The 12260-nt window shown below is 51.8% G+C and overlaps 1 protein-coding gene across 3 annotated transcripts in view; it reads left to right on the top strand.

Annotated features, from left to right (window-relative positions):
- The window catches only part of PIGB (phosphatidylinositol glycan anchor biosynthesis class B), a 55668-nt gene that overhangs the window by 4416 nt on the left and 38992 nt on the right, over positions 1–12260 (top strand). For all 3 annotated transcript variants that reach the window (XM_068130441.2, XM_068130442.2, XM_068130443.2), the window contains 2 exons: positions 7734–7884; positions 10747–10864. In XM_068130441.2, coding sequence (XP_067986542.1) covers positions 7734–7884; positions 10747–10864 — 269 coding nt within the window. The remainder of the gene's footprint in view (positions 1–7733; positions 7885–10746; positions 10865–12260) is intronic.

The raw sequence follows: 12260 nt of genomic DNA, 5'->3' as shown, positions 1-12260 counted from the left end.
GGCACTGCATCCTTATTACATCCACACTCCCAGTAATGATGCAAAAGTGCAGCCACGTATTGTACATGAATGAATGAAAATGAGGCAAAAGTGCAGCTACATATTGTACATGAATGAATAAAAATTAGGCAAAAGTGCAGCCAAGTATTGTACATGAAAGAACGAAAATGAGGCAAAAGCGCAGCAATGTATTGTACATGAATGAATAAAAATGAGGGAAAAGTGCAGCCATGTATTGTACATGAATGAATGAAAATGAGGAAAAAGTGTAGCCACATATTGTACATGAATGAATGAAAATGAGGAAAAAGTGCAGCTACATATTGTACATGAATGAATGAAAATGAGGAAAAATTGCAGCTATGTATTGTACATGAATGAATGAAAATGAGGCAAAAGTGCAGCCACATATTGTACATGAATGAATGAAAATTAGGGAAATGTGCAGCTACGTATTGTACATGAATGAATGAAAATGAGGCAAAAGCGAAGCCACGTAGTGTACATGAATGAATGAAAATGAGGCAAAAGTGCAGCTATGTATTGTACATGAATGAATGAAAATGAGGCAAAAGTGCAGCTATGTATTGTACATGAATGAATGAAAACGAGGCAAAAGTGCAGCTATTGTACATGAATGAATGAAAATGAGGCAAAAGTGCAGCTATGTTTGTACATGAATGAATGAAAATGAGGCAAAAGTGCAGCTATATATTGTACATGAGTGAATTAAAATGAGGTAAAAGTGCAGCTATTGTTGTACATGAATGAATGAAAATGAGGCAAAAGTGCAGCTATGTTTGTACTTGAATGAATGAAAATGAGGCAAAATCGCAGCTACGTATTGTACTTGAATGAATGAAAATGAGGCAAAAGCGAAGCTACGTATTGTACATGAATGAATGAAAATGAGGCAAGAGTACTGCTGTAGCGGTTACCGCTGGATGCACACAATCGCCTTGCACCGGCCAGAACACGGCCAGACGCGCCTCTCCCGGGCATGACCGGACTCGCTGTTCCCGGGCACGCCCGAACCTCCCGGGCACGCCCGGTCTCGTCTTTCCCGGGCATGCCCGCTCTCGCCTTTCCAGGGCTCGCCCAGAGCGTCCGGGCATGCCCGCTATCGCCTTTTCAGGGCTCGCCCAGAGCGTCCGGGCATGCCCGCTATCGCCTTTCCAGGGCTCGCCCAGAGCGTCCGGGCATGCCCGCTATCGCCTTTCCAGGGCTCGCCCAGAGCGCCCGGGCACGCCCAGCCTCGACTTGCCAGGCCGCAGCCAAACACGCCCGGGCAGGTCCAGACTCGCCTTTCCAAGGCTCGCCCTTGACACCCGGGCATGCCCGGTATAGCTTTTGCCGGGCAAACTTCCCGACATAAATGTGTATATATATTGCTGCCCGATAAACGGGCTTGTCAGAATACCTGAGCTGTTTTGTTTCAATAAAGCAACTCGGACGAATTCCGTCTTTGGTCGCGTCAATTCTTTCGACTCGCATTGGAGCGCAGTTCCTTCATTGGTGACCTACCGACATGGATACGGCAGTGACGCTTAAACTGCCTACCTTCTGGGAGGCTCACGCGGCTGTTTGGTTCGCTCAGGCGGACTCTCAGTTCGCCCTGCGAGGCATCACCGCGGACGACACCCGCTTCCACCATGTTGTGGCGGTGCTCGGTTCCGCCACCGCAGCCCGCGCCTTGAGCCTCCTCGAGCACCCGCCGGCTGCTGACAAATACGACGCGCTGAAGACACTCCTCCTCGACGCTTTCGCCCTCTCACCGGCAGCACGGCGCCTGCTCGCTCTGCCCGAGCTCGGCGACACGCGCCCGTCAGAGCGCATGGACTATATGCTCTCGTTGCTCGGTGAGCACTCTCCGGATTTTCTGTTCCGCGAGCTGTTCCTTCGCCAGCTGCCTCACCCGGTACGCCTCGCCCTGGCTGGCACGTTGATCACGGATTCCCGCGCCCTCGCCAGGGAAGCCGATAAGATCTCCTCGGCGGGCCAGCACATCGGCGCGGTTACCTGGAGCCCGCCGCCGTCCGAGGCGACGCCCGAGCGCCCTGTGCGGTTGGAGGCCGAACTGCCGGTGCAACTGGCGGCCGCCATGCCGCACCGCCCGCTTCCGACACGACGGCCGGGGCCTCCACCTGACCGGGCGTGGTGTTATTACCACGCCAGGTTCGGACACAAGGCTCGGACGTGCCGGCCCCCGTGCACTTTCGGCAGGTCGGGAAACGGCCGGGCCGGCGTTCATTCCCAGCCATGAGCGCCGGCCACTCGGGCAACTTGCTGTTTATTCGGGACAAAGCGTCTGGGCGGCGTTTCCTGTGTGACACCGGCGCCCAACTGAGCGTCATACCCGCCTCCGAGCAGGACAGGCGGGACGCCGTTTGCGGCCCCTCTTTGGTCGCTGCTAATGGCTCGGCCATACGCACTTTCGGCCCACGCGTCGTCACCCTCTGCTTCGGCAACCAGCGTTTTCAATGGACTTTTGTGACCGCCTGCGTCCCCATGGCTTTGCTGGGCGCCGACTTCCTCTGCGCGCACGGGCTGCTGGTCGACGTCAAACGTCGTCGCCTTGTCAACGCCGAGACCTTCAGCTCCCTGGCGTGCATGATGAGCAGCTCCGCGCCGACCGAACTGGCGTGCGCCCTCCTGGCAGCGAACGAGTTCGCTCGCCTGCTCACGGAATTCCCGGCCCTCACGCGGCCGACATTTTCGGCCGTCGCGGTGCGGCACGGGATCGAGCACCACATACCCACTACGGGCCCGCCGATCTACGCCAGGGCCCGCCGCCTCGACCCGGCCAAGCTCGCCGTGGCGAAGGCCGAGTTCGACGCGTTGGAGCACCTCGGCATCGTGCGGCGCTCCGATAGCGCGTGGGCCTCGCCACTGCACATCGTGCCAAAGCCGGGGGGTGGATGGCGCCCGTGTGGCGACTACCGCCGTCTCAACAACGCTACCACCCCCGACAGGTACCCGATCCCGCATATTCAGGACTTTTCCGCCTGTTTGGCGGGACGGGTCATCTTTTCGAAAATTGACCTGATACGGGGCTACCACCAGGTACCTGTCCGGGCGGCCGACGTCCCGAAGACGGCCGTCATCACGCCGTTCGGCCTGTTCGAATTTTTGCGGATGCCGTTTGGCCTCAAGAACGCGGCCCAGGCGTTCCAGCGCTTGATGGACGGCGTGCTGCGCGACCTGCCGTTTCTTTTCGTCTATCTGGACGATATCCTCGTCGCCAGCACGTCCCGCGCCGAGCACCTCCTCCACCTCCGAACACTGTTCGGTCGCCTCAGCGAGCACGGCTTAATTGTCAACCCGGTCAAATGCCACTTTGGCGCGACGACCGTTGACTTTTTGGGCCACCGCATCACCAAGACCGGGGCCGTGCCGCTGCCGACCAAGGTCGAGGCCATCACCACGTTCCCGCGTCCCCGTTCCATCAAGGCCCTCCAAGAGTTCCTCGGCATGGTGAATTTTTATCACCGATTCGTGCCCCGCGCTGCTCAGCTCATGCGGCCCCTTTACGAGGCCCTCCGGGGCAAGCCGGCCAAGCATGACATTGTTTGGTCCGCGGCCATGGACGCGGCCTTCGCCAGCGCCAAACGGGCCCTCGCCGACGCAACGCTGCTGGCTCACCCGGTGCTCAACGCGCCCATTGCCCTCACTACGGACGCCTCCAACTACGCGGTGGGCGCCGTCCATGAGCAATGGGTGGACGGGGTTTGGCAGCCACTCGCTTTTTTCAGCCGGAAACTCCGGCCGAACGAGTTAAACTACAGCACGTTCGACCGCGAGCTGCTCGGGCTATTCCTGGCCGTTCGCCATTTCCGACACCTCCTGGAGGGCCGCCCGTTCACGGCTTTCGTCGACCACAAGCCGTTGGTCTACGCAATGGCTAAGGTCACAGAGCCGTGGTCGGCCCGCCAGCAGCGCCACCTCTCCGCCGTGTCGGAGTTCACCACGGACATCCGGCACGTCGCCGGCAAAGACAACGCCGTGGCCGACTGTCTTTCTCGGGCCAGCGCGAACGCGGTCCACCTCGGCGTGGACTTCGCGCTCATGGCGGCCGACCAGACCACCGACGCCTCGGTGCAGGCACTCCGTGCGGCGGACACGGGCCTCCGCCTGGCCGACATTCCCTTCGCGGGCACCGTCCTGCTCTGCGACGTCTCCCAGGGCCAGCCTCGCCCCATCGTGCCCGTTTCCTGGCAGCGCCGCATCTTCGCCTCCATCCACGGCCTTTCTCACCCAGGCCGGAAAGCTTCTCAGAAGCTGGTGTCGGCACGTTTCGTCTGGCACGGCCTTCGACGAAACATCCGCGACTGGGCCAACGCCTGCACGGCCTGCCAGCGGGTCAAGGTCCACCGCCACACCCAGGCCCCGCTGGCACCTTTCGCCGTGCCTGAACGGCGTTTCGACCACGTCCACGTGGACCTGGTGGGTCCCCTGCCCCCCTCGCGGGGGTTCACCCACCTGCTCACCATGGTGGACAGGACCACCAGGTGGCCGGAGGCTGTGCCCCTCGCCTCCACCACCACCGCCGACGTGGCGCAGGCGTTCATCGCCACCTGGGTCGCGCGCTTCGGCGCACCAGCGGACATCTCGTCCGACCGCGGCCCACAGTTCACGTCTGAGCTTTGGGGCGCGGTCGCCCGTTCGTTGGGGGTCACGCTGCACCGCACCACGGCCTACCACCCCCAAGCCAACGGGTTGTGCGAGCGGTTTCACCGCTCCATGAAGGCCGCACTCATGGCCGGCCTTCAGGACGACGGTTGGGCCGACCGGCTGCCGTGGGTCCTTTTGGGCCTTCGCACGGCCCCCAAGGAAGACCTCCAGGCGTCCGCCGCCGAACTCGTCTACGGCCAGCCGCTCCGCGTCCCGGGCGAATTCGTGCCCGACGCTACCAGTCCCTGGTCCGCCGCTCGCCAGCGCTCGGACCTCCAGGAGGCCGCCTGACGATTTGCCCCCGTGCCGACGTCCCGCCACGGTGGCCCCCAGTCCTACGTCCCCCCGGCGCTTCGCACAGCGGAGTACGTCTTTGTGCGTCATGACGCGCACCGGGGGCCACTCCGGCCGCCGTACGACGGGCCCTTCCGGGTCCTGCGACGGGGCGACAAGTCTTTCATCGTCGACTTCAGCGGCCGGCCGGACCGGATTTCTGTGGACCGCCTCAAACCGGCGCACATGGACGTCGACCGACCACCACGGTTGGCCCTTCCTCCGCGGCGAGGCCGCCCCCCGTCCACAGTTCCCCCCGCTCGACCACCCACCACCACGTCGGACCCCTCCCCACGACCCTCCAGGGGTCGCTTCGGCCGGGTCATCCGGACCCCCCTTAAATTGACCCTGCCGGTGCAGGTCGATTCTGGAGGGGCGTGTGTAGCGGTTACCGCTGGATGCACACAATCGCCTTGCACCGGCCAGAACACGGCCAGACGCGCCTCTCCCGGGCATGCCCGGACTCACTGTTCCCGGGCACGCCCGAACCTCCCGGGCACGCCCGGTCTCGTCTTTCCCGGGCTCGCCCAGAGCGTCCGGGCATGCCCGCTATCGCCTTTTCAGGGCTCGCCCAGAGCGTCCGGGCATGCCCGCTATCGCCTTTCCAGGGCTCGCCCAGAGCGTCCGGGCATGCCCGCTATCGCCTTTTCAGGGCTCGCCCAGAGCGTCCGGGCATGCCCGCTATCGCCTTTCCAGGGCTCGCCCAGAGCGTCCGGGCATGCCCGCTATCGCCTTTCCAGGGCTCGCCCAGAGCGCCCGGGCACGCCCATCCTCTACTTGCCAGGCCGCAGCCAAACACGCCCAGGCAGGTCCAGACTCGCCTTTCCAAGGCTCGCCCTTGACACCCGGGCATGCCCGGTATAGCTTTTGCCGGGCAAACTTCCCGACATAAATGTGTATATATATTGCTGCCCGATAAACGGGCTTGTCAGAATACCTGAGCTGTTTTGTTTCAATAAAGCAACTCGGACGAATTCCGTCTTTGGTCGCGTCAATTCTTTCGACTAGCGTTGGAGCGCAGTTCCTTCACAGCTACATATTGTACATGAATGAATGAAAATGAGGCAAAAGTGCAGTTATGTATTGTACATGAACTAGGGCATTGCCCGTACGTGGGTGCCCGTTCCTTGCCAAAAAAAAAAAAAAACGCTACCCGTACGCTCTACCCCGCCCGTACGCCCGTAAACAAAAAAAACAACGCTCTTCGCTTCCGCCCTTCGCTCTGACTGAATTGGGAGAAATAATGCGCATAAGAAATCGAATTACGTACCGTAATGGCGGTCAGCTCGTAACGCGCTCAGCTCCGCTCGTCTCACATCGGCCACGCCTACGCAACAAAGCGTTCTGTGATTGGCTGCCGGAAAGCGTGCTGCCGGACAGTCTTCACTGTCCGGAAGTTCGCAAATCGCAGTTACGATGAATCGTTTTAATTTAATCGCAGTTTGAATTCGTTTTAAAACATAGTTTAACGGCAACATAGTTTTCCAACGTGAAATAAATGAATACGCTGTCAAATGTGCCGTCCGAGGCAGAGTCTGATCGCCACGTTCGGCACACGTGATAGCTCGCTGCTCTCTGATTGGTTGAATCGTTTTTTGGACATAGCTCGGTAAGTAATTGTCCGATTAATATGAAACCTTGAAAAGGCACATCCTCGGGTCCCCAGCAATATACCTGGCAAGTTAAAAGTATATTGGACCCGTGGTTGTCGAGAAACAGCGGTCACAGACACACAGACACACAGAGATTACTGGAATTATAGATAGATGAATGAAAACGAGGCAAAAGTGCAGCTATTGTACATGAATGAATGAAAATGAGGCAAAAGTGCAGCTATGTATTGTACATGAATGAATTAAAATGAGGTAAAAGTGCAGCCATTGTTGTACATGAATGAATGAAAATGAGGCAAAAGTGCAGCTATGTTTGTACTTGAATGAATGAAAATGAGGCAAAATCGCAGCTACGTATTGTACTTGAATGAATGAAAATGAGGCAAAAGCGAAGCTACGTATTGTACATGAATGAATGAAAATGAGGCAAAAGTGCAGCTACGTATTGTACTTGAATGAATTAAAATGAGGCAAAATCGCAGCTACGTATTGTACTTGAATGAATGAAAATGAGGCAAAATCGCAGCTACGTATTGTACATGAATGAATGAAAATGAGGCAAGAGTACAGCCACATATTGTACATGAATGAATTAAAATGAGGCAAAAGCGAAGCTACGTATTGTACATGAATGAATGAAAATGAGGCAAAAGTTCAGCTACATATTGTACATGAATGATTGAAAATGAGGCAAAAGCGAAGCTACGTATTGTACATGAATGAATGAAAATGAGGCAAGAGTACAGCCACATATTGTACATGAATGAATTAAAATGAGGCAAAAGTTCAGCTACATATTGTACATGAATGATTGAAAATGAGGCAAAAGCGAAGCTACGTATTGTACATGAATGAATGAAAATGAGGCAAGAGTACAGCCACATATTGTACATGAATGAATTAAAATGAGGCAAAAGTGCAGCCACATATTGTACATGAATGAATGAAAATGAGGCAAGAGTACAGCTACATATTGTACATGAATGAATGAAAATGAGGCAAAAGTGCAGCCATGTGCTGTACATGAATGAATGAATAATAGTGAGATAATAGTGTTTAGATATTGCTATCAGGTGTAATGTTTCCCTTTCAAACCACTTGTATTGTGCAAAACAGATGAAGATGAGATGTTGACCAGGAGCCCGATCTACCTCCTACCTGCTGGGCTGTTTTTGTTACGACTTTGTAACTGTTTCCTGGTCCAGAGCAGCTTTGTGCCAGACGAGTACTGGCAGAGCCTTGAAGTAGCACATCACCTTGCTTTTGGATATCCTTCCTTTACCGTCCAATAGTGGAGTTAAAGGGGGGAGATGGGATGGGTTTTTATAATTAATCATTATACATGGTCTAAGGATGTCGTGAAGACAGATACCTTCTTGGGAATGTAGACTTTAATTCACTCAATTGAAGCAACATCTAAAATACAAACAGAGCACAGATATAAACATAATCAGATACAGTTCATGATATGTAAGCATTACTCCAGTTCCGTGTTTCTTTTGACTTCTCACCAAATAGTTCAGCTGCTCCGCTACGCTTTGCCTGCTGGTGCACTCTCTGAACACACGATATAACCTCTTACACAGAACGAGCACATACTACCAGGTGACGGGAATGACGTCATGGAAAACCATCTTCTTGCAAACCCATCTCAAAGGAACACACACACACACACACACAATTATTGGAGCAACGGAAATGATAAAAAAAAGAATCTCACGAAGATCTTAAAAACATCCCTGGGAATATTACGACAAATGAACTACAGTTGGGAGCTGTCCGAGGCTCGGAAAAAGAGCCCTTGGAACAAAACTTTGAGAACAATAAAACTTCACAAATAGGTCCATGAATCATGATCTGAAACAGAGGTGGATACATCGAGACCTGGGAGGACTCTGTTCCACCTTCTGAAACCCACATATGGAGATAACAACCAGGGACACACAGAGCCACTGAGCTTGAGGGAAGTTCCGTCACTGCCGTCGCTTCCCGGGATACTCTGGGTAAAATGGCACTGCTTTTCGCACCGCACTCGGCGGAGCATTTTCTCAGGAGGAATTTCCTCCTCCCCATGGATGCCAACCGATGGTTGTTTGTCCATGTTCTATCCTTTTAAATGTAGAACGTCAAGCAAGGAAGTAGCACGTACCATTTTAAAGTCTTTGGTATAGAGAAAAGTCAGATTGAAGAAATTGAAGAGAAGAGAAGAGGTGAGGAAAGAAAAAAATAGATTGATGGAGAGTTCAAATCTCTGCCATTTGTGTATGTAATATGTATACTACCCTTAAAGCACATTTCCCATTTTCTGTGTCAAGCATTTCTGCAACTGCAGAGACATTCATCTGGAGTTTGTTGTAACAGAATGTATGCAGGTGTTGATTTAAACTAATCATTTTGAGTAGTGTTAAATATTTAACTTTTCAATATGTAATCCAAAGCAATTGTTCTCATAATAATTAATACAATAATAAGTGTGGGATGCGTTCCGAACACCGTCACTTCACGTATTGCATTTCGTGTTTTACCTATGATATTACCCTTTTATTATTTATTGGTTAGTGACATACTCGAGCACACTTGCGTATACATAAATATTCCAATTATTATCAGACATATTTAAATAAAAATAAACCTCTTCTGGAAGCGGTCAAACCTGGCGGTACCTCTTCTTCTTCATTAAATTAACGGTGGCATTTTTGTGGATGGTACGCATCATAGTCGGAGGCAAACCTACTAACCCGGCAACGTCAACGGCACGTTCACCAGCAACCATTCGACGAATAACATCTAATTTCACTTCTAAGGTAAAACGTTTACAATGTCTCTGAAGCAATCTACAATACAGTACATTTCTTTATGTGCGAAGCAAAGTGCACTTGTTCTTTTGCTGATTTTGCACTCTGATTTGGTAATTTGGTGATGTATTCTGGCATCTTTATCAGTCTTGTTCTGAAAACGCTCGAATATAAAGTATTGCTTTTAAAGCGACGCAAGTGTGAAGTGAGATGATGCAAACTGTTCTCATGAGATGATGCAAAACAAACTGTTTTGGAATACTGTTCTCCCCTATGGGCCGGTGCTCCTGCCTCACACCTAACTCGGCTTCACGCTGTTGAAACCAAAGCTTTCAGAATCATTGGAATCTCCCGCGATGAAGCTATCTCTGTGGGCCTTTCACTCACTCACCGCAGGCAGGTTGGTGGTCTTTCTGTCTTCTACCGACTCCTCTCCAGCCTTCTCCCCCAGCTCTCTCTGTGCTCTGTACCCCTAATATTCCTACAGGTCGCACAAGATCTGCCTGCAACCCTCTGATGGTTAAACTGCCGAAATCTCGGTTCTCTGCTCACCTTCACTCTTTCATTCCTCTTTTCTCCCGCCTCTGGAACAAACTCCCTCACCCCCTTCAATCCCACTCCTCCCTCCAGGTCTTTAAAACAGCTGTTCACCACCATCTTTTATCTTCCCCCATCCAAAACCTTGAACTTTTCTACCCCCACTAATTCACCCCAGATCCACCTTGTTTGAAATTCCAACTTCACTCCTGGAAGTCCTGGCAGTGTCCATATGTTTTATACCTCTCCCACCCCCCCCCCCCTTCCCATGCCACCCCCCCAAAGCCCTCTCCCTCCCACAGATCTCTCGATGTCTCCATGTCTCTCGGTCCCTGCTCTCAAATGTTGTGTTTGTGTCCTTGCCCCTCTCTCCCCATCTTGTCTACCGCTCCCGATGTTTTATGTGTCGGTTTGTCTTTCTGTGTGATTAATGTTCGCTCTTTCACGAGCCTCGATCTTGTATACAAAAAAAAAAAAAAAAAAAAAAAACTGTGTCGTGGTATTAATAACATGACGATGTATTTGTGAAATGACGTAAATCAGGGTGTTACTCTATTTTTAACAGCACGTATTGGCCAGTGTATATTCCGGTTGTGAAATGAATGTCTAACTTCCAGAATGTGTGCGATTTGTTTAAATATTTCCCACAGTCCAGTGCAAAACACCATTGTGTATGGCAAAGACTGCCACGTCTGACGTAGTTTGGTTGGAATTGCTTTCCTACGGAATTTAAAGCCGCAGTGTTACCATGATTGTGCGGTGCAGTGATTGCACCAGGCCCCTTAACCTGCAGCCACCAGTGGGCATCTGACCTGGGAATGGCAAGTGGGAATCCGTGGCTCACTCTACCCGATTGCCATTGCTGCCCTCTACCGCATCCTCGCCCTTCTACATCTTGACTCTGCACTCATGCTGGTTTTGTGATGTTTACTTTGTTTCATGATTTGACAATGAATTATTACGTCATCAAAAAAAATTTCAATTTTGTTTTGTTTGTATTTAACTGTGTACTCCTTGCTTTCCTTGCTTTATGTGGAGGCTTTTGTAACGTCAAAGTGTGACCCCGGTGCAACAATGCATTGACTTAACATTTTTTAAAATACAGGACCGAGGCTCATGGATCGTGCTCATGGCTCATGGATAGCCTGGTGTTGGCTTAGCGGTTAGGGTGCCGGCTTGGGATCCTAGGATCCTGGGTTCGAATCCCGGTCGATTGCTGAATTAACGCCAGGGGGGTTGACTCAGCCTGTCATCCTTCGGAGGTCGGCAAATTGAGTACCAGCTTGCTGGGATGAATGATCACGGTGTGTACCCGATTTAGAATAGGTACACCGTATCACTGCGCATCCTAAGAGCGTGACCAAGGGTTGGCGTCAGGAAGGGCATCCGGCCATAAAAACATTGCCTCAAACAGGGAACCATGATTGTCATGGGGCCCGCAAGGCTAACCCCTGCTCTAGCGGGGAAAATGGCCTTAAAACGATCATTCATATTCATATTCATTCACCGAGGCTCATGGAAGAGCAAGGTAGAACTGACAGTGGGACAAACATCAAGGGAATGAACGAACAGGAAAAGCGAAGCAAGAGGAGGGGAGGAAATCTTGAAACGAGCAAGTAAGGTTAATGAGGGTAATAAATATCATGGGTCTGAATTGGGGATAACAAGAGATGGTGGTGCATCACATGCTTTTGAAGTCTTGGAGGTAAGAGTGAGCTAAAACAGCCTCAGGATGGTTGTTCCCTAGATGGGAGAAGCAAATAATATAATATTTGAGGTGTGCAGCCAGCCTGGAATTTGGACGTTTAACCTAGAGGGGTTCACTGGAAGAAGGCTTGCATGTGGGAGTAGTCAGGGAGGATCGGAGGATGGAGAGCAGACCGAGCAATATTGGAGAATAGACGGTAGAAAATAATCTTGATGTGACTTTATGTGATAACACAATGCATTAACTTGACATTTGATGTTGATAAATCCTTAAGGTCAATCCTTAAGCTAATTAAAAATTCCTTTCCTTCGGGATTCCTTCAAAATTCCTTAAATTTCTTAAGGCATTATTTAAAATCCTTAAGGTAAATCTAAATGCATTCCCTATTGTTAGACATACCGAAGATAGCAAGCAAATCGAAGGCTGCAGCCGATTGGTCAGTCGACCAGACATCTCATTGGTGCCGGAGATGCTTCAGGGGTAAAAACAAAAAAAACAAAAACACCTTTAGAGGCCATTTTTCCCCGCAAAGCGGGGGTTGGCCTTTTTCGGGAACCGTGGTTGTTGTTGGTTTTTTGGTCCCCTTTTTGAAGCAATGTTTTA

This window comes from Myxine glutinosa, chromosome 11, assembly GCF_964187855.1.
Source record: "Myxine glutinosa chromosome 11, kmMyxGlut1.1, whole genome shotgun sequence".
Classification (NCBI taxonomy): domain Eukaryota; kingdom Metazoa; phylum Chordata; class Myxini; order Myxiniformes; family Myxinidae; genus Myxine; species Myxine glutinosa.
This window is presented reverse-complemented; position numbering and strand designations above follow the sequence as displayed.